General features: G+C 44.4%; 1 protein-coding gene across 1 annotated transcript in view; it reads right to left on the reverse strand.

Moving 5' to 3' along the window:
* The window catches only part of CARMIL1 (capping protein regulator and myosin 1 linker 1), a 993,695-nt gene that overhangs the window by 663,651 nt on the left and 308,224 nt on the right, over nt 1-21,820 (reverse strand). Inside the window, exon 5 of the mRNA XM_069218803.1 lies at nt 4,228-4,349. Coding sequence (XP_069074904.1) covers nt 4,228-4,349 — 122 coding nt within the window. The remainder of the gene's footprint in view (nt 1-4,227; nt 4,350-21,820) is intronic.

Here is a 21,820-nt window from a genome sequence, read left to right on the forward strand (position 1 = left end):
CGTTTTAGCCATGGCACTTGGAGACTTGGTGTTTCATTGGCCAAAATATGCTGGCTTTGAACTCTCTAACATATGGCCCTGTTCCACAGCACATTGGCATCTCTTTGGTGAGAGTTTTCCCTGAGTCTCACCATCAGAACCACTCCCATCCCAACTGTTGTGTGATAAGCAAGATGCAAACTATGGAGCCAGGGGCACGTTTTTAATAAATTGTGGGCCCTATTTTAACCACTTTCTCAACCTACTTCTCTGCTCCTTTTTTTAAGAGATAGGGGAAACTTAAAATAAATTAAACAATGGCACTGAGTGATAGGAAAGCTAGGCTGTAACCCAAAAGTCTTTTGTTAGACCCTATATGGGAGAGAACACCCAGTCTCATAGTCACCTCACTAAAATATGCAGCAGTCAGACGTTTATATATCTTGAATCAAGGAGTTCTGACCTGTGGTGTTGTAACTCCTGCGTCACCAAATTGATAATTGCCAAATCATACCCTTCCTAAGCCTTTGCCCCTTTGACTGCCATTAAGTGACAGAAATGGGTGAGCCACTGAAGCATTAAACCAAGCTCAAGCCAAGTAATTGACTGTGGCTCACCTCAAGGTTCTCTAAGACCCCTGAGCCCAAAACAAGCCAACACTTTCTGCAGCTTCTGGCTGCCACCCCATCTAACTTCATGCACCAAAAATAAAAGACAAAATATTAACTGTTGATGTAAAATGATAGAGGGAAAGAGATACCCATCTAGAGACTGAATTCCAATGTGTAACCCACAACCTCGGGTCAATCCTGAATTTTACACTTGACCAAACCGGATGAACCGATGCAATTGTTTTATTTTACTTTGCATCCTTTTTCTTCGATATCACACATAAGAGCACCTTCCAATGTACAAGTTCAGGATGTGCATAGTACACAAACTTCTCTGGTGCTTGAATGAATAAACTATAATGGTGTCATTTATAATAACACAGACCACCCAGAGGATCCACATGACAAATTACTTGCCTCTTAGTTCAATATTGGCATTGTTGTCAGGGTGGGTGGGGAGGCATTCATGTTTCTAACTTCAAGTTTGAAAATTGTCACTTTTAAAAAATAATATAATCTGGTGTACTAAAGGGAATAGCTTCTGCAGGTTAATGAAATACACTTTTTATTTTTTTATTTTGAAGAAACCTTATTATATTTTCTCTAAAAGTATAAGGGAATCACAGAATACTGCTTCCCTACTTCATTCACTCCACACTAAGGTATCCTACCACCCTTATGACTTCATTACAGCCAGTTTCTGTGAAAAAAAACAACCTAAAAGAGTTGTTTATGGAACCATAAACACCCAAATAGTGTCTTGCTTCATCATCGGGTTTTACCCACATCCCCACAAACCAGACTGGGGTCAACCATATTTCAGGGTGCTCTTTGAATATTATTCCTAATGGCGTCTAAACATTAAAAATAGCTAAAGGACACACCAGTTTCCCATAGTGTGAAAGACTTCACTCCCACCAGGGTTTGCTGTCTTGGTCGGGCTGGGTAATATTTGCAGGCCTCTGGTCTCTACAGTCTTTGACATAAAAAGATCCCCATAAACCAGACTGGGGTCAACCATATTTCAGGGTGCTCTTTGAATATTATTCCTAATGGCGTCTAAACATTAAAAATAACTAAAGGACACACCAGTTTCCCATAGTGCGAAAGGCTTCACTCCCACCAGGGTTTGCTGTCTTGGTCGGGCTGGGTAATATTTGCAGGCCTCTGGTCTCTACAGTCTTTGACATAAAAAGATCCTCACTGCACTAATTAAATGTATCGAAGCTCTAGGCTGAAATAAGGCAGGCTCCTTACAAGCCAGGTAATCTAGCTCCTTCCCACTTCACCTTGCTGCAGCAGCCAAGTCTTTTCCTTCAATCGTAGTGTATAGGCCTGACACCTTCTGGGGAGACAAAGTCGTCTGCCTTCGGTATCAGGCTGTAGCTGCACAGGCCAAAAGGTGAACTCTAAATAAGCCAGATGTCAGAATGCATTCAGAAACAGTGGCAGACAGGTATTCCCAGGCCAACTGACAGCTTAGCTATTTGGCCTCAAAGAGTTGGGGGTAACCAATCAATCAAAGGCTCATCTGACAGTTGGTGCTGCACAGTCACTCTTGTTTCCTTAGACGCAGCAGGTATCCTGCATTGTACACTGTGTTTTGTAGACTGGATACTTTCAGTCCCTTGGCAGATCGACCCTTTTCCTTGGCACTGGCTAGTGCAATAGCACAAGGCACGGGATGCAGGTGATAACAGGCAGCCGGTCTCATTTGTGTAGATGTTTAGCTTCACCTACTCAATTTGTCTCTATCTGGGGTTTGGGTGTTGCACCTCTCAGGCACAAACAAACCGACTATAATTGGCTTCATAGAGGGAAGGTGAACACAATGGAGCCTTCCTACTTACTTCATTGAAGGTTATGTGAATCAAAACCGTGTACATACTCCTCGGATTTTCAATGGCGACTACAGAATGGGTGGAAAAAATGAGCAGCATGTTGGGACAGGAAAGGAAATGGGAGATCCTAGCTCTGACAACCACCAAGCCTTACTGTCACCCCTACAACACTAAGGACTATAAACAGCATCCCAATCCTCACATCAGTGCACTACTCAAACAAACTTGAACTCAGGGAGAATCAGGGCACCTGGGCATAATAGACTACACTGGTTAACAGGGGGTGAACATGTAGCCAGCCTCTAGGGGGGTAGGTGAAAAAGCATGAACCACAAAACTATTCATCAAATCAGCTTCTATCAAGTGTTAATCAACCCAGGGCCTGGCAACGAGGATGGCAGTCACTCATGTTGAAAGCAATATCACTTTGGGTGTACCCTGTTACTCAACAGAGTCAACCATAAATTAGATGTCAACATCCAAAACATGCACCAAGCATGGCAAGTGAATCCTAACACAAATGAAAAAAGAAAAGCATCTTATTTAGCCCACGTGAGTTTATGAAACAAAGCGAGCTCTGGTAAATGAAAATTAACGTAGGCAATGAAGTCTGCGATTGCGGGCAAAATCTGAAAGAGTCATTATGACACTTACTTTATTATTGATCTTGGTACAGGGAACAACAAGGAAGGCTCTTCTCAATATTATGAGGAAATCTGCAATTTGGGTGGAATGCTGGATATATTACAGTATTCCTATTGGGGTATCAGTTCCAGGAAATATTGCTGATATCAATACTCTGTTTTCTGCATACATCCTACTCAATAACTGCTTACTAAACACAAATTCTAAATAACAGAGAGAATTAGGAAATATTCCTATTGAAGACAATGACTGTTTGTGGGGTTTGCATGGGGAAACTATGGAGCACAGGAACAATGATCACTTTTCCATACATTGCTTTCCTCCCACCCTTTTTTCCGATTTCTCTTGTCTCACTTTTTCTTGGAAATCTGTTGTACGTAAATCCTGTCTTGAGGATACTGTGCGATTTTATATTGTACAGCGCAGTATTTAATTTACATTGTTTCTAAATACACTATGTTCTGAACGGAGTGAATGCCAGGCTAGCTTGGTCTGTATACGATAGAACAGTGGTTCCCAACCTTTTGACTTCTGTGGACCCCCCCCCTTTATCATTACTGGAATCCGGGGACCCCCACTGAATCATTATTGGAATCCAGGGACCCCCCAGTGAGTCATTACTGAAAGCTGGGGACCTAAGCTGTTAATAATATTCAATTTTCTAAGCAGTCGCGGACCCCCTGAGGAGGCTTTGCAGACCCCCAGGGATCCCCGGACCACAGGTTGGGAACCACTGCGATAGAACATACATGCAACAATTTACACCGGTGATGAGAATTACTGACAGCTAATAATACGTTTCTGATGCACTTTAATGCATATAAAGAAGAAAAACGGTTTTAATACCGAAAAATAGACAACTATCATGTTTGGCTTATGAGGGTAAGCTACAGGCACCGGCTTATCCTTTCACAACAGCAGCAACTTAAGGACCCAACGATGGAACAGCAGCAGCGTTAATAAGAATTCACTGCATACATTAAGGAATTACAAATACTCTGTAAATTGTCTCATAACAGTTGACGTTTAGGTCTAATCCTAAGCATATGCTTTGATTCTTAATGATACACACGTTTTAATTCTCATCACCAGTCTGGGAAAACATATGGCTTTTCATTCTGTCATATCACCACGTAATGTTAAGTACCTACACTGGAGACAGACCAGGGAAAATCTTCTTGAGACAGGTGCCTATGTGCGCCATTACGTCATTTACGTCTTCTGAGGAAGCCATTTTCATGGAAATGTTACATTTTTCAGTTTCTACAACCAACTGCGGGAGATAAATGCAAAATGAACGGCAAGAATGTGAACAAAAAACAGTCCATTTCAGGTTATGTGCTGTCAAACACAACTGTATCATAACACTATCACGTGCAAATGAAGAGAAGACATTTGCTTGCTACTCGCCAGAAAATATAATTTAAAAAATCTGTGTATTAGAATCGTAGTATCTATTATGGAAACATAATCACGGGCCAAACACGAGATTCACCTCATAACACTTCAACAGCCAGCACTGGCCAAACAGCTCAGTTCAGAAAAAATAAAAGGCAGAAACACAATCAACAATTCTAATGGACCTTTCACATGAGTCCCCATGGTAATTGCTGTGGCTCCCTCTGGAGCCCAGCGGATGAAAATGGGAAAAGGGACACAATATAGAAAAAAACCACTGGCAAAGCTAACATGTGGCAAACCATAGAAACACATTTGTGAACAAATGATGTGTTAGTGGTGATGATGGTTGTGGTAACGGTGATGTGGAAATGGTGGTGCTAGTAGTAATGATGTTTGGCAGTAATGGTGGTGGTAGTTTGGTGGTAATGGTACTGATGGTGCTAGTGATGCTAGCAATGAAGTGACAGGCAGCTGGGAGATGGAGAGAAAAGAGCTGTGCTTCTAGGGGCGGCTCCTTTGCTATGGTGAAGGAGCATTGCCCCCCTGGCTGAGCCAGCAGCAGAAAAATAAAACCATAGTTGTTTTATTTTTCAGGCCGGCCTAACACACATTCGCACTTAGGTTTCTCCCACCCTGCTGTGTCTAACAGTTGAGCTGGAGAAACTGCACAGACCCCAGGGCAGGGTCTGAGCGGCAGTCCAAGCGGCTCAGACCAATCCTGGCACTGCTTTTATGCTAGGTTTAACATGAAAGCAGTGCCTGGATTGCTGGGCAGCCTGTGCTGGTAACCCAGTGAATGCTGGGACACCACATCAAGGGAACAGGAGCGAGATGGCAGAAGACGGCTGTAAGGTAAGTTTATTTTTATTTATTTAGTTTCTTATTTTCCCCCTCTGTCTCTGTCCCACCACCTCCCTCTCAGATTTGCGGCGGCCACTGCTGTGTGCTTCAAGAGCCAACCAGGTAAGTGAGTCCAGCAGCTTCAGAGGTGCTGCCTTATAGTGCTCTGGCTGAGCGGTGAGACTTGTAAACAAACTTGTATTTGGAAGCACAATGGACCAGCATCACAGGAGCTGCTGGCACACTGAAGTGTGTGTAGTGGCTCGATAGTCAAAAAAGCCACAGCCATTGTAATAGCAAACAAGCATTTGCAATGCAATGGGTCTCGTGTTTGCTCAAGTTAGAGCTATTAGCGTTGTAAATTCCTAACTGGACTTTTCTAGCCACATACATTGAAAATGTAAAGTAAAACAGTTGACATATGCAAGTTGATTCAAAGCACCATGGCTGTCATGAGCATGAGAGAGGAAAAAGTAGTTTGATCACAGTCAAACATATCAGCAAACATGCAATTATCCATGTAACAGTGTCGGTTCAAGGGGTAACAAAACTGCCTCAAGGCGGGACAAATGTAAAGCATTTACCAATGTCATCAAAGGATTTTGGAAAGGCAAGACCACAAATGAGGGAAAGTGATGGGCGTGAAGTGGGCGTGGGTAAAAGCCCACATAAATACCATCACGTTGGAAAAGCAGCGTTTGCGCACTGCTATGCTTGATCTAAAAAGGCACAGTTGAGATGAGCTCCATTTTGAGTAAGGCCATACTGATTTGTGAACATAGAAAAGCAATAAGGCTTTTGGTCAGGCTTTCAACTAAGTCCTGACAAAAACATTAAAAAAGGTCTACACCAGAAAAAAATAAAGAAGTTGAATTCTGCGCACAGATTTATAAAGAGATAAACGAATGACATATAGAAATGGACATGTGATGACTGAGTATATTTGTCAGATGTAAAATAGTCTTTTATGTATTTGCAATGCACGCACTCCATAAGACATGGAATGACACATCACACAGCCAATAGCTTGAGGTGAGAGAAATTGACAGCTACTACTCCTCCCCCCTTTCACCGCATTTCAAGAGCCACCTTCTCTAGGTCTCATAGTACATATTAGTGTACATATATTAATATACATTTATTAATAAAATCAAATGGGCCTTTTTTCACCACAGTTTCATGTAAAAAAGGCTGGTCAGCTTCACAGTCCTTCTAACCGTAACATCATAGAAACATAACTGAAACCAAACAAAATATTCTGACTAAGGATGTTAACCTACAGCTGACTTGAACAGGTTTCTTGTCTCCATGAGTGAGCTTTGTCTTGCTGGGAAGGTAAGTCTTGTTTGGCTCAAATAAACCTTTAGCCAGACGGCAACCTTCCTGAGCGCGCACAGAGACAACAGGGAACATCCTTGAGTACGTAGGTGTAGAGTTTCATAGGGCAAGACTTTGACTCGTAAATCTATTTGTGCAGCTACAACATTTTCAACATCAAAATTCCAATCACGAATCAAAGAATCACAATTGGTACTATGATGTCCCTGCAAATTAGAAAGTCTCACACTGTCAAATTTGGGGATAAAAACTAGGTTTTGGACATTCCAGGCAAGTTGTACCTGAGAAAACAGGTGAGCACTCAAACTGATAGGGTTTGTCGGAATTTGCAAACCCATCAATGTAGTTTCACTCAGTTAATGGTAGAAGGAAAAGGTTGTCTTGTGTGACCCTGGGAAGGAAACATTTAACGGGCGAGCAGAAAAGGGGAGTTCATTGGGGATTTTCTTTTACCTGCAAAGAAAGAAAAAATCTAAACCACGCAAATGCACCTTTTGCCTCAAAAGTCTATATATGGAATGTTTCAAGGTGTAGAAATTACACACATGTACATTTTTAGACGTGTGGGTACCTGTAGGAATACGTTTTAAAAAATCTGGAATTCTACACCTACACTGATGGTACAATGATGCTGGTGAGGCTTTTTTATTGCCTACCATCAATTAAGCTCTAACCAAAAGCAAACTGGCTGAAATTCAAAGCTGGAAAACAAAGGGTCAACGTATTTGTCAGTGGAAATAGCTGGTGGAACTTAGGTCTTTGGGCAGAATGTCAATTCCCGGAGCCAGTCTCCAAAGGCCTCTACTCTTGCCATTTAATGGACAAAGAACTTACAGAACTGTAGCACTGCATTTTTTAGAATAGAAAAATAGCCCACTTCTCTAAGCCTAGTATCATGACAACAGCGCTGATTGCCAAGAAATCAATACTGAAACAGTGAAAGTTTAAGAACTCTGTGGGGGGTGGGGGGGATAATATTTAGTGATTGTGGCCAGGTTTCTTCAATCTCAATATGTGCTCTGATGGCCTATACTAATTTAAGCCATTTGCACCAACTTTCTTTGGACCATTTTGTCCAGGCAAGGCAATCCGTGGGCTCACTCCAGTGTGTTTTGTGATACTCAGGTCGTGGGGAAATCTCCCTATATGGGGAAACATCCCTTACAACGTGGAAAATACAATGAGATACATTTACCGCGATGCCGTAACCACACTTAACAGAACAACAACTCCCTTTTTCTCTGCCTTAAACACGCATGTGCTGAACAACGCACATGTGTGATTAAGGCAGAGAAAAAGGGAGTTAGCATTGAGAGAGGACGCGGTCAGGTAAGCAGGGCTGGGGGGGTTGGATGTTTAGGGGCGGGGTGGTGGGTCAGCTAATTTTATTTTTTAGGAGTGGGGGAGTGGGGTAATTTTGTATTTAGGGCAGGTGGGGGGCAGGTTTCTAGATGCGGGTTGGGGTGATTTTGTATTTAGGAGGGGTCTGGTTTTAAGGGGCGGGGTCTGCGTAATTTTGTTTTAGGAGCGGGGCGGCGAGTGAGGGTAATTTAGTATTTTGGGTAGGTGGGGGTGGTTTTTTAGGGGCGGGTGGGGGAGTCGGGGTAATTTTGTTTTTAGGGGCAGGGTGGGTGGTCGGGGTAATTTTGTATTTAGGGGGGTGGGGGCGGGTTTTTACAGTCAGGGTAATTTTGTTTTTCGGGGCAGGGGTGGGAGGTTGGGGTAATTTTGTTTTTAGAGGTGGGGGCAATTCTTTATTTAGGGCGGGTTTGGGGCAGGATTTTACGGTCGGGGTAATTTTGTATTTAGGGGCAGGTGGAGGGGTCGGGTTTTAAGGGGCGGGGTGAGGAGTTGAGGTAATTTTGTGTTTAGGGTGGTTGGGTTTTTGAGGGCTGGTGGGGGGTTGGGGCTAGTTTTGTTTTTAGGGCAGGGGTGGGCGGTCGGGGTAATTTTGTTTTTAGGGTGGGTGGGGGGCAGGTGTTTAGGGGTGGGGTTCAGGGTTATTATGTTTTTAGGGGCTGGTTAGTTTTTTCTGGGGGTGGGGGTTGGTTGTTTTTAGGGCGGTTGGGGTAGGGTTTAGGGCTCAGGGCGGGTGGTGGGTATCGGGGTAGTTTTTAGGGGCAGGTGGGGGAGTCGGGCAGTTTTATTTTTGGGGTGGGTGGGGGGTCAGGGTTGTTTTATTTTGTGGGTGGGGGTCGGTAGTTGTGTTTTAGGGCAGGTGGGGGGCTCGGGTAGTTGTGTTTATAGGGCGGGTTGGGGGTGGCATACAAAACCCATGCATGCCGTTCCACACATACATTTACTAGCATGCCTTTACAACGATAATTCATTGTAAAGGCATGTGTGGTAAAGGCAAGCGTGGAAACAATGCAGACATTGTTCCAACCACACTGTTCAGGCATGCGTGGTTGGCGCATGCATCGTTCCATCATACATTCCCCTATATGCAGCAGGTCAAATCCTCATGGACTTTATGAACAATCTCTAGGGCGAAGAATGGCAACCGCCTCCACACCATCAAAATTCTGCATCACAAGGTCATGTGAAACCTGGGTGCCAAATGCTACCACTCAATCCAAACATTGTGTGAGTTTGTAATTCGGCTGCCAGTGGCAGAAGGGAGTAAAGTATCATGTGATTGGAGTTGTAACTACCTCTGCCACTGGCCTGTATTCGGTAGAACAGTATTTACACCTTGGCAGAGGGAGGTCCACCTGCCAGGGTCTGAATGAAGGTCTGACATTCATAGACTTTTTAAGAATCTTTAACTTTACTCTGATAATAAAGGTAAGACGTTTTCACCGCGATGTCTCTGTCTTCCAGCCACTAAAAGATCTCAGTGAGTATATTATTTCCCAGAAATATTACTTTTCGTATAAGAAACAGAATGGTATTTAATAGTGACCGGCTTCCTAAGTGGGAACACCTACTGTTTACGTTCATTAGTCTCAGATCTACAGTATCTTTTGTGGGAGCATAGCTTTATAATGAAAAATAACATGATATGTTTATGAACTAATGCATAATAATCCCGCCTAGAAAATATATGAATGTGTTTTTGCTAAATGTGTGCTCGAAATGTGCCCACGGGGAGTGGCCACCAATATATACGATGAATAATGAAATTTACTGATAATGAAGAATTAATGTATTAATGTATGATTTTGAATTAAGAGCTGTATATTAAGGATTTGCTAATAAATCACTAGGCCTTAGTTAGCATGAGTCGGGGCCTAGCTGCCCGGTTTCATATTAAAAGTGTTTTTCTAACGTGCAGTGTGCTGACTTGCTGAAGGACATGTACTCGTACTTTTCCAAAGCTAGAGGATGTATGTAACCGTAGTAGATCCGTTCTCATGAAATTCGACTTGCTCAAGGAAACGTTTTTGCTGAATGCAACAGTGTAGGCTAGTATCAGGTATAAGGTCGCCTAAACCGGTATAGACAATGGAACTACTGACTAGGGATGCGAGAGGACCACGAGAGTATGAAATCATACCGGACATTCTACCCATTGAAGACGTCAATCACAAGAACCAATAAACTACGTGAGAACTGTTATGAGGTGACAAATTTTGATAGTAACACTGATAAATTACTGGACGGAGATAATGGTGCGCCAAACCTGACCAATGAGGAATTAGGGGATTGTACAACAGAAAAGGGATAAAAACCTTTGACACGAGGAGAGGAGAGGCCATTGCGAACTACTCTTGCTATTACCCAGCCACTACGTCACTTTGCCTAAAGACTTTGCCATCTTATTCTTAAACCATCCTCACCCTTATCTTGCCCGTTCATACTTCTTCTCCTTATAAGGGAAGTGTCTCTTCTTACCCCGTCTTACTGAATTCCCTGGCTGATGGCGAATCAACTGATGTCCTGAGGACGAAGATTGACGCTGTATGCTGACCCATTACGGAGGGTAACTGTATGATGATGAAATTGTAATGGACTGTTTGCCTTTCCTTTCAATGTACCAACTGCTTCTTTTGATAGAGACCATAGAGTTCAGATGTTTTTTCTAAATTTGTGTTACAAAATTGTTTTGCATGAAGCCCAACATGCCAATGCTGATTCGTGGGTAGGTTAAGGTATTCACTAAACAGACGCAAATAGACAAATGACTGAATCAATGCTTTCTTGAATAATACTCTGCTAAGGTTAATCCATGTTGACGTCGTGCTATGTTCTAATGTTCATGATCTTTGCTTTGATGAAATCTTATTCGAGTTGCCATATTATAACAATGTTGATGTGTTTCATGGTTTTGAGACTAATAAACCTATTAGTAGAATTGTAATCAATAGGGAATAAACATCATAAAATCATACTAAATTGGTGTGGTTATTCATGACTAAAAGGTCATGGTGGTTTCCGAGTCTTATTGATGACGTTATTGACTTATTGACTGACATGTTGATTAGTTATCTCGTCCTAAGGTGTCTTCAATCAGGGTCAAAAGATTCATCGGCCTAAAACAAGTCCCAGAATAAGTAAAATAGTTAGTAAGGGGCGCATTAACAGTTCTGGTAGCAGAGGACGGTTTGGCCCTTTGGGGGCCCTAGGACAAGGGGCCATTGTTTAAAGTGTTTTTGAAATAATGCAATTTGGAGGTATGATGTGTCCCTAAATTCCCCATGACTTTCCCGGAATCTCAGAGCTTGCCTAAGTGAGTTGGGTTTGTTCTCGGCGTTCTAGCTTGTGTGGTGTAGAATTTGCACTTGCTCAGCTTATGCATATCGCAGGTGATTTGTGAAGTTTGTGAGGCTTTAGGCCAGGTAATGTTTTAGTAGGAGTGGGCGTACTCCGCAGTATGAGAGTAGGGAAGTCGGCGAACTTCATGTGAGTGTGGCGCTTTGTGCTTATAAATTGTCCACGTGGTTGTTGGTGATGTACGGACCCGTCGTGGTCCAAGACTCCGGAGTATATTGATAAGTGTATGAGACACTTGGTTTATGTTGTAATTTGTGCAGTTTAATAGGTCAATCGGGCGTGGTTGACGAGTCGAGTTTGAGTCAAATGTGTGAGTGAAACCTTCGATGGAGATTTGGCAAGTTCTAAAGTGCACTAGAACGAACCACTGACAAGTCGAGAGTAGGATTTGCGGGTCGAATTCTGCTTGCGGGTGTGGTATCTGAGAAGGAGAGAGTAGCGGCCGAGGCTTCAAGTGAAATCTCTGTAAAGATCTGAAGCGATTGTGTTACCCTTCCTGTAGTAAACCGGCAAATTTGGGTTTTATTGTTGAGGTGCTCGCAATATACTGCATTCGTTTTGTGTGGATTTAGAGTGAGGAAGACAAGCCGCAAGACTTTGTCAGCTGCAGAGTGTGTGAGGGTGACGTCATTGGAGCCACGCTGGGATAGGTCAGTTGTCGAGAGGGGTCACGCACGGATTGGCAGCGGTCCGTGAGAGGCAATTGGTTGAGAAGGTAGGTGAAGGGTGTTCTGGGAATTAAAAGTCACTTCCTGATTAGATTCTAAAGCAAAATAAAAGACGCAAAAATGAAGTTTTTCAAGGCTCTAAAGAGTGCCTTGAGGGGAGACACATGCATTATAGCGAGTGTGGGGGAGCCTACACCGCCAGAGGATACTCTGGCTTATACCGTAATGGAGGAGAAGGGAGTCACGCCATGCCTTTGGTTAAAGCAGTGGTGCAAAATGACAGAAAAGGAGGGATGTTTGGCGTTTCCGGAGTACAGAACGTTTAATATAAGGATTTTGGAAAATTTGCGGAGGGTGTTCAGTGAGCAAAAACCGCCTCCGAGACCAGCTGAGTTTGAGGCATTGGTAATTTGGGATTTAATGGCCATACAACAGAGGCAGCAGAAATTTGTGAGGAGAATGATAAGGGCAGAAAAGACTCTAGCGGAGGCTAGATGGGATAATGAGACCAAGATGTGGAGAAGGGGAATAGTAGACGGAGTTAGACTGTTTCCGGCAATAACTCAAGAAGCCGAAGCACAGGGAAAGAAGGCCACTGGGAAAACAGACAAGGGCTCTAGTAAGCCAAAGGAGACTCAGAAATCTTGGGCAGAGACAGACGATTCAGACGATGCTGAATTTCTTAATCAGTTGTTACATGAGCGACCGCCACCTTATGCAATGAATGATAACGGACCAAGTACTAGTGCGGGTCCTGAGGATCCGACACAAAGTAAGGGAATCATGGATACAGTACAGACAAGCAATACAGTCCCGATACAGAATGGTGTCAGTGTATCCACTGCACCAGACATGCAGATACAGTTGCAGCCGCCACCAATTCAGAGGCTCTATCCTGATGTCCCAGTATTGGAGACAACTACGAATTTGATGGTACCGGATCAGGTATAGACGAGATCAAAATTAGTGCAGATCGAGCCAACTCCACAATTGCTGCCACAGTGTAGGAAGTTGTCTCTGTATGTGCTATTTCAAAGTAAGGAATAGCATGCACAGAGTCCAAGGGTTCCCCTTAGAGGTAAAATAGTGGTAAAAATAGATAATACTAATGCTCTATTTTGTGGTAGTGTGGTCGAGCAGTAGGCTTATCCAAGGAGTAGTGTTAAGCATTTGTTGTACATACACATAGACAATAAATGAGGTACACACACTCAGAGACAAATCCAGCCAATAGGTTTTTATATAGAAAAATATCTTTTCTTAGTTTATTTTAAGAACCACAGGTTCAAATTCTACATGTAATATCTCATTCGAAAGGTATTGCAGGTAAGTACTTTAGGAACTTTAAATCATAAAAATTGCATGTATACTTTTCAAGTTATTGACAAATAGCTGTTTTAAAAGTGGACACAGTGCAATTTTCACAGTTCCTGGGGGAGGTAAGTTTTTGTTAGTTTTACCAGGTAAGTAAGACACTTACAGGGTTCAGTTCTTGGTCCAAGGTAGCCCACCGTTGGGGGTTCAGAGCAACCCCAAAGTCACCACACCAGCAGCTCAGGGCCGGTCAGGTGCAGAGTTCAAAGTGGTGCCCAAAACACATAGGCTAGAATGGAGAGAAGGGGGTGCCCCGGTTCCGGTCTGCTTGCAGGTAAGTACCCGCGTCTTCGGAGGGCAGACCAGGGGGGTTTTGTAGGGCACCGGGGGGGACACAAGTCCACACAGAAATTTCACCCTCAGCAGCGCGGGGGCGGCCGGGTGCAGTGTAGAAACAGGCGTCGGGTTCGCAATGTTAGTCTATGAGAGATCTCGGGATCTCTTCAGCGCTGCAGGCAGGCAAGGGGGGGGTTCCTCGGGGAAACCTCCACTTGGGCAAGGGAGAGGGACTCCTGGGGGTCACTTCTCCAGTGAAAGTCCGGTCCTTCAGGTCCTGGGGGCTGCGGGTGCAGGGTCTCTCCCAGGCGTCGGGACTTGAGGTTCAAAGAGTCGCGGTCAGGGGAAGCCTCGGGATTCCCTCTGCAGGCGGCGCTGTGGGGGCTCAGGGGGGACAGGTTTTTGTACTCACAGTCTTAGAGTAGTCCTGGAGTCCCTCCTGAGGTGTTGGATCGCCACCAGCCGAGTCGGGGTCGCCGGGTGCAGTGTTGCAAGTCTCACGCTTCTTGCGGGGAGCTTGCAGGGTTCTTTAAAGCTGCTGGAAACAAAGTTGCAGCTTTTCTTGGAGCAGGTCCGCTGTCCTCGGGAGTTTCTTGTCTTTTCGAAGCCGGGGCAGTCCTCAGAGGATGTCGAGGTCGCTGGTCCCTTTGGAAGGCGTCGCTGGAGCAGGATCTTTGGAAGGCAGGAGACAGGCCGGTGAGTTTCTGGAGCCAAGGCAGTTGTCGTCTTCTGGTCTTCCTCTGCAGGGGTTTTCAGCTAGGCAGTCCTTCTTCTTGTAGTTGCAGGAATCTAATTTTCTAGGGTTCAGGGTAGCCCTTAAATACTAAATTTAAGGGCGTGTTTAGGTCTGGGGGGTTAGTAGCCAATGGCTACTAGCCCTGAGGGTGGGTACACCCTCTTTGTGCCTCCTCCCAAGGGGAGGGGGTCACAATCCTAACCCTATTGGGGGAATCCTCCATCTGCAAGATGGAGGATTTCTAAAAGTTAGAGTCACTTCAGCTCAGGACACCTTAGGGGCTGTCCTGACTGGCCAGTGACTCCTCCTTGTTGCTTTCTTTGTTCCCTCCAGCCTTGCCGCCAAAAGTGGGGGCCGTGGCCGGAGGGGGCGGGCAACTCCACTAAGCTGGAGTGCCCTGCTGGGCTGTGACAAAGGGGTGAGCCTTTGAGGCTCACCGCCAGGTGTCACAGCTCCTGCCTGGGGGAGGTGTTAGCATCTCCACCCAGTGCAGGCTTTGTTACTGGCCTCAGAGTGACAAAGGCACTCTCCCCATGGGGCCAGCAACATGTCTCTAGTGTGGCAGGCTGCTGGAACCAGTCAGCCTACACAGATAGTTGGTTAAGTTTCAGGGGGCACCTCTAAGGTGCCCTCTGTGGTGTATTTTACAATAAAATGTACACTGGTATCAGTGTGCATTTATTGTGCTGAGAAGTTTGATACCAAACTTCCCAGTTTTCAGTGTAGCCATTATGGTGCTGTGGAGTTCGTGTAAAACAGACTCCCAGACCATATACTCTTATGGCTACCCTGCACTTACAATGTCTAAGGTTTTGCTTAGACACTGTAGGGGCACAGTGCTCATGCACTGGTACCCTCACCTATGGTATAGTGCACCCTGCCTTAGGGCTGTAAGGCCTGCTAGAGGGGTGTCTTACCTATACTGCATAGGCAGTGAGAGGCTGGCATGGCACCCTGAGGGGAGTGCCATGTCGACTTACTCATTTTGTTCTCACTAGCACACACAGGCTTGTAAGCAGTGTGTCTGTGCTGAGTGAGGGGTCTCTAGGGTGGCATAAGACATGCTGCAGCCCTTAGAGACCTTTCTTGGCATCAGGGCCCTTGGTACTAGAAGTACCAGTTACAAGGGACTTATCTGAATGCCAGGGTGTGCCAATTGTGGATACAATGGTACATTTTAGGTGAAGGAACACTGGTGCTGGGGCCTGGTTAGCAGGGTCCCAGCACACTTCTCAGTCAAGTCAGCATCAGTATCAGGCAAAAAGTGGGGGGTAACTGCAACAGGGAGCCATTTCTTTACACACAGCAACAGGTGGTTTCAAGTTACACATTGCTCGCAGGACCGCAGTTAGTAGCTACCGCACCTATGATGAATCAAGCTATGGGAGTTAATGCTCCACAGGGTTTGGGAACTGGACAGACACCAGCTGCTATATCATTGCCAATCACTGTTGGTCCGCCAGTACCGCTGTATGCGCAAGCTAAGCCTAGTGCATGTGACCAGGGAGTAATGACTCAAGAGGCGATAAGAGGAGGGTTTACAGGAAATTCGCAGGGAATAACATAAGGGGGACAGACAGTTAAAAGATCTAGATCCTTGCTGGACTTCAGTCCGATTGGGGTTCCTTTGGAGACAATGAGGCAAACAGGGTTAGGTACACTAACCCCACAGGTAAGGAGTACAAATACGACAGACACCAATGATGCAATCTGGAAATGTCTCGTTGCAAGGCTTAACAGCGCAACAGTTGAACGAGTGGTTAGACAAGCTCAACACTCCACAGACTACTTCAGTGACTGAAGAAAGATCAGAAAGAGAGGAATACCTGAATTTTGTGAGGCTGGGTGTAGAAGCCACAGAATTAGTCGAAGGAACGATGGGGGTGAACAGACTAGAGTCATACACGGAAGCAGAATCGAGGTTTCTGTGCCCCAAAATAACCAAAGAAGTGAGCAGGGTGCATCAGAGGTTCACAAACCTAGCAGACAAATACGGCATAGACATAAACAATACTAACATCTGAAGAGAAGCTATAGGTTAGACTTTGAACCTAAAGATTTCGATCACATGGGATCCACTGGAATGAAGGCACACCTCAAAGAGCGCTCAAATTTGGGGAGCGTTAGGGAAGTGGGAAGGCAGAAGGGCAAAAAGAAAGGATAAAGAAAAAAGTGACTGCTCGGAACCGAAGCAGGTGAAAGCTGCACCAGACACAGGGACAATAAAAATGTTACCAATGAGAGAAACAGCTGGAGGGGTTCTGGTCCATGTACAGTGGTCTAGAGGTGACATCCTGTCATTCACAAATGACTACCCCAGGCTAAGGGAGAAGCCAATAGAGTGGTATCAGCAGACGGACAGGTTTGTGAAGCTTGCTAAATGTCTTTGGGAAGACTTGAATACCCTGTTTGAGATCATAATTCCAGCAGATTTGTGGCTTGAATGCAAGAGGGGTCTGGATTGGCTGACAGAGGAACCGGCAAGGGATACAATTACTGGAGCACGGTCTTCTGCAGTGATGAGGTATTATCATAAGGTGATTGAGTTATTGAAGCAGAAGGTGTTGCCGAAAGCTACTAATTGACAGAAAATTGATCGAACATCACAGGAGGGCAGAGTCGATACATGCTTACTATGAGAGGTTGTTGAAGGCATTCAAACACTATAGTGGCACTGAGGTCATAGAACCAAAGGACATGAATCATCTTGTGTTCAGATTTGTTGAAGGGCTGAGACCAGCGATTGGCCAGATGATTAAAAATCATTTGATCTGTTGGCAAGCGAAGCCGATTGATGAGGTGTTGCAGTATGCGAAATACTGCAGTGACGAGATTGAACTGAAACAGAGAAAGTTGAAGGAGAAAGTGATGGTGATGCATATCAAAGCAGCTCAGGCAGGGATGCAGGGAAACGGAGTACAGCAGATGGTACAGCAGCAACCGCAGGGGAAATGGCATGTTTTAGGCACAACCGAGAGGTCGAGGTTGACGAGGTTTTGTGAACCGTGGTCCAAACTTGAATACTGTTGTGGTTCAGAATGATGTGCAAGGGATGAAAAAGGTGTTACCATGTCACGCGTGCGGGGGCGTGGGACACTGGAAGCGGGAGTGCCCAATGATGGTGCAGGATGGTGTTGTTCAACAAAGCAATGATGTCGGTACATTTCAAAATGTGAGGGGTCCAAGAGTAAGGGGTCAAAATCTGAACTTCCAGAATAATATGGTGCAGATGCAGGGTCTTCAGCCCATGCAGCAAATACAAATGCCACGTGTTCAACCAACACAGATGCAGCAGGTACAACAGCAGATACCCATGGTACCTAGACAGCAAATGCAGTTATCATTAGCTCCAATGGGACAGCAACAGGGGATGCTTCCTCAACAGGTCACCGGTCAAACAATGAGTCAAAACAATACAGTACAACAATTCCCATTGCGTGGTGAGGATGGAATAAATGATGAATGGTAGGATGATTGTTCAGATAGTGAGGAGTGCAGGCTTGCAGCGTCCCTAGAAGTAGATCAGAGGGGACCCTACGTACAAGGGAAAGGGATGGGTCACAAGGTTTCGTTCCTAGTTGATACAGGAGCTACACGCCTTACAGTCAGAAGTGCAGAAGTTCCGAAATTGCCACTTTCAGGGCGTACCATAAAGGTGATAAAAGTAGCAAATCAGCTCCTGACAAATCCGATTACAGATCCGGTCCAAGTTGAAATTGGTGCCTTCCAGGGATTACATAGATTTGTAGTTTGTGACTCGAGTCCCGTATCCCTACTGGGACGAGACTTACTGTGTAAGACGAAGTGTTCAATTAAATGTTCCAATTAAGGAATTGAGGTGCAGACAAGCAGTGATGATGAAGGGGACGATGGTCAGATCTTAGAGCCCGAGACGGAAGCCGCCAATGAGGAGTACCCGTTGATAAGCTTCTTCCCGATGTTCACAGTGACTGACTTCCCAGCCGAATTACAGGGAACAGTGACAGAGAAAGTGTGGGACCTGATAGGAAAGGAAGTGGGACTAATAAAAGGTGTGGAACCAGTCAAAGTAGAGTTAAAGCCAAATGCAGTGTTTCCTCAGGTACCGCAGTACCACATGGCACAAGATGTCCTTATACATGTGACGCAGATAATTGCAGACTTTGTGAAGCAAGGGGTTTTGAGAGAAGTGATGAGCAGCCCATGTAATTCACCAATAATGGGTCTGAAAAAGCCTTGTGGGAAAGTTCAAATTGTTCAAGCCTTGAGAAAAATCAATGAGATTGAGGTAAAATGTTGCCCCATAGTGCCAAATCCAGCCGTGATCATGTTTCAGGTTCCGTGTGATGCAGAGTGGTTCATGATTGTGGACCTGTCTCAAGCATTCTTTTCGGTGCCTCTTCATGAGGACAGCCAATTTCTCTTCAGTTTCAAATTCCTAGCCAAGGTTTACATCAGGACTAGTGGAGCAGATGAATGGTACCTTGAAGTCGAGAATGGCAAAGATGTGCGCAGCTACAAATCTGAAATGGCCAGATGCATTGCCCTTAGTGCTGATGTCAATGAGAAATACACCTGACAAGAAAACAGGACTGTCTCCTCAAGAGATTCTTATGGACCGAGCTATGAGATTGCCCGCAGTGCCTGCAAATGCTCTTGTGAATATCACAGATGATATGGTGTTGGACTACTGCAAGGGTCTTGGCTGACGTGGTCCGCTCTTTCTCTCACCAGGTGGAAGCTACCACATTGCCACTGATAAGTGATCCAGGTCACACCCTGAAAGCTGGTGATTGGGTTGTTGTCAAGAAACACGTGAGGAAGTCGTGTTTGGAGCTGCGTTGGAAGGGGCCATATCAAGTGATACTGACAGCTACTACTGCTGTGAAATGTGCAGGACTTCCAAATTGGATCCATGCCAGTCACACAAAGAAGGGGACGTGTCCAACTGATGAGGAACTTGAGTTGTCAAGAACAACAGCTGCAGAAAAGGAAGTCTCAGGGCCGGAGAGTAATCAAAGGGGAACTGAGACTGAAGGAGAGCCCGTTGAGGACGGCTTAGTCACTCAAACAGCAAACGAGATCCAGAGGGGTGACAGTGAGCCTATCTCAAATGAGGCACCAGGAGAACTGACCCGAAAAGAGGTTCTCCCAGAAGCAGACGGATACGGGTTTGAAGTCGAGCCTTTGACAGAACCGGAAAGCGAAGGAGGTAAGGCAGAGGGAGGTCAAAGTGTTCTGACTCCTCCTGAGCCGCTTGAAGATCCATCAAGAGAAAACACCATAGTACAAGAGGAGGGCACTGTTCAACATCCTGAAAGGCCGAGCAGTAGGAAAACACTTATAGGAGATCACTGGCCGGAGCCACAAGCTGCAAAAGAGAGAGTGATCCCTAACAAAACAATAGAGGAAGAAGTCGACACAACCAGGAAGGAAGATCTGATTGAAGGAGAGTTACAGGGTGACCGCAAACTGAAAAGAAAGAGAATTGCAAACAGAAGGTACGCAGGCCCTGAATGGGCATATGCAACTTCAGCTGAGTGGCAACAAGAATTCTTGGCATTCTGTTTTGATCGAGAAATTCCAGGTCAATACTACGGCACCTGAATTCAACCATAGAAAGAGACTGTGTTAAGTTGAAATTAAATAGAGAGAGAAACCTGGGAAAAGGAGACTGATAAATTACCGGATGTGACACTGTTAACCTGAATTGACTCTGAAAAAACGATTATGACAAGCTGCTAACCTGATTTGACAAAGGGTCCTGAGAATGAGTGAAACGCTGTAAATATTTGCCAAGAGAGAGACTTTGCACAAAGGGAAAAAAAAAAGAGCTTCAGATCTTCCTCAAGTTGATTGCTTGATTTATATTATTCTGCTCTCTGATTCTTTACAGATCATGAGTAACATTAGAAATAATGATAATAGGGGTAGGATATGTGGTTGGTTGAGTGTTATTTTGGGTATTGTGTATGCAATAATAATTATAGGTGTGATTGTGGGAATGCCATTGGTGGATAACAGTGCGACTAACAGTGCTTCAACTCCTGAAACTGCTACACTAACACCATGGGAGAAGTTTGAGCAGGATACGAAATATTTGCATGAGGGAACTAACATGAAAATGGAACTATCTATTAATGTTTTCTATCGCTTGTTGAATGAGTATGTTGAAACAATGGATGCGAAAAATTGCTATGTGTGCACAAAGATTCCTTCATCAGTACAAGAAGGGGTTACTTGTCATAGTTTGCCGCTTACCTACGGAATAAGCTGTAGTTTGCTATTAACAAGATTCTATGATCAAGAACATGTTCAATAATTCTATTCTAATCTAGATGTAGTGTTTTCTTTTGTGCCTATAATTGGGTTTTTAAGTAAAACAGCTAAGAAACATAACATAAAAATAGTTAGGGGTTTCTTTGAGCCAACACTGACAATTGGGACAGCTTATGCGCACCGCAATAATCTAACCTGCTTACTAACGCCTGTAGAGAAGAGCTTCTTACATCACACTGATGATACAAGAAAAGCGTTAAAGGAAAGGCTAGAAAAGGGAATAGAAAAGAGAACTTTTGCAAATGATCATGCTTAAAGTGCAATAAAGACACAGGGCAAGTTAGCTATAGATGCATTACACGTAGGAAAGCTTTGTATATATAGGCCAAAATCTGATCATGACACTTTATTTGTGGGAACGAGTGGATGCAGACATGTGTTTTTGTTTCAGAGTAAGTGGACGTTCATGTTAAATGGACAGGATCCAGCGATCCCTTGGATCTATTACATATGTGGATTAAATGCTTATTACCGTCTTCCAAAGGGATGGTATGGGACATGTTATTTGGGAATAGTTTTCCCAAAGATTTACCAATTTGACGAATTGAAGAAGTTTCCTAAAATGTCTGAATTACATCATACTAGACAAAAGAGGGAGACAGCGGCTGCTGACGTAGGTGATATATTTGGAGCCATAATTCCTTCAGTGGGGGTTATCTTAAACTCCATAAAGATTCAAAAGTTGTCTACTATTGTGGATAACATGCTGACAAACTTCACAGGGGCTATACTACTGATGGATACTGAACTTGCTGCTGAGAGGGCTATGACTCTTCAAAATCGGCTTGCTTTACACATTCTTTTAGCGAAAAGTGGCGGAGTCTGTAGGATGCTTAATGAGCACCACTGTTGTACATTCATTCCTGATAATAGTAATAAGATTAGGAATATGCTTACTAACCTAACAAGAGATAATACAGATTTGGAAGAGCTAAAGGAACCTGGAATATGGGAAAAGGTTGGAAAAGGACTTACTAAAGTAGGGAATTGGTTTAGTAGTATTTGGAATTAGATTCTATGAACATTATCAGGTAACACAGAACTGCTTGTTGCAGCACAGACCCCTGATGAGAACCT

The sequence above is a fragment of the Pleurodeles waltl genome, chromosome 2_1, assembly GCF_031143425.1.
Source record: "Pleurodeles waltl isolate 20211129_DDA chromosome 2_1, aPleWal1.hap1.20221129, whole genome shotgun sequence".
Lineage (NCBI taxonomy): Eukaryota > Metazoa > Chordata > Amphibia > Caudata > Salamandridae > Pleurodeles > Pleurodeles waltl.